The sequence below is a fragment of the Agrilus planipennis genome, unplaced genomic scaffold, assembly GCF_000699045.2.
Source record: "Agrilus planipennis isolate EAB-ADULT unplaced genomic scaffold, Apla_2.0 scaffold124, whole genome shotgun sequence".
In the NCBI taxonomy this organism is placed as follows: Eukaryota; Metazoa; Arthropoda; class Insecta; order Coleoptera; family Buprestidae; genus Agrilus; species Agrilus planipennis.
This window is the reverse complement of record NW_020438950.1, coordinates 571,494-572,363: the sequence shown is the minus strand read 5'-3', so window position 1 is coordinate 572,363 and position 870 is coordinate 571,494. Positions and strand designations below refer to the sequence as shown.

The 870-nt window shown below is 33.8% G+C and overlaps 1 protein-coding gene across 1 annotated transcript in view; it reads right to left on the bottom strand.

The window, feature by feature from the left end:
- Positions 1-96: 96 nt before the first annotated feature.
- The window catches only part of LOC108735016 (cuticle protein 19-like), a 6,580-nt gene continuing 5,806 nt past the window's right edge, over positions 97-870 (bottom strand). The window contains exon 3 of the mRNA XM_018466801.1: positions 97-562. Coding sequence (XP_018322303.1) covers positions 257-562 — 306 coding nt within the window. The 3' untranslated portion in view covers positions 97-256. The remainder of the gene's footprint in view (positions 563-870) is intronic.

The window sequence follows — 870 nt, the reverse complement described above, 5'->3', positions numbered from 1 at the left end:
TATTTTATAGATAATAAAGTATTATAAAATGATAAGACGTGAATTGGTTTTTTATCAAACTCTTTATTGAGTAAATAAATAAATTATAATGTGACATATGAGCGTGTATACAAAAAAATAAGAAGAATAGTAGAAGAAACGAACGAATAAAAAAATGAGATGAGGTAAAGAAGGTACAAATCCCATTGGCATACGAAAAAATACACCAAAAACAGTCTACTTTTAATCCGTAACCGCGCGTTCACCCATTTTCAACTTAATAATGATCGTGGCCGTATCCAAGTGAAAGGGGTGCTGCAATGAGAGGTTTTGCAATGATAGGGGCAGATAAGTAGGCTTTCGCGATGGGTTGGGGGTGGATGGCGTGACCTTCCCTTCTGACAACAGCATTAAATCCGTTGTGGGAGTCAGATGTGTAGTCGACAATGCGAAGGGTACCGTCAGGTTCGGCAACAGTATATTGACCTTTAACTACGTCACCATCTCGGACTTCGTACTGTGACTTGTGGTCACCAGTGTGAGGGTCAGCTACTCCATATTTGTATTCGTATTTTGGATACGCCTGAAAAATTAAATATATGTTGAATTGGGTTAGATCCTTAATGATAAATATCCACGGAGAAATTGAAACAGCAAATTTACCTAAATACTAAAGCGATATTTACAATTTATCCCACGAGCTCATTGATTCGTAATCGAAACTAATAAAAATTACAATTTGGACTCGAATTTGTAAAAATAAAATCCCAGCAGAAATAAATTTACTAAGTATTTTAGTTGATATTACAAATTTAATTGTAATAATTAAGAAACTTGAAATAATTTTTAAAAAACAAGTTAAAATCGAGTAAACGGTAAATTCAGTCATTT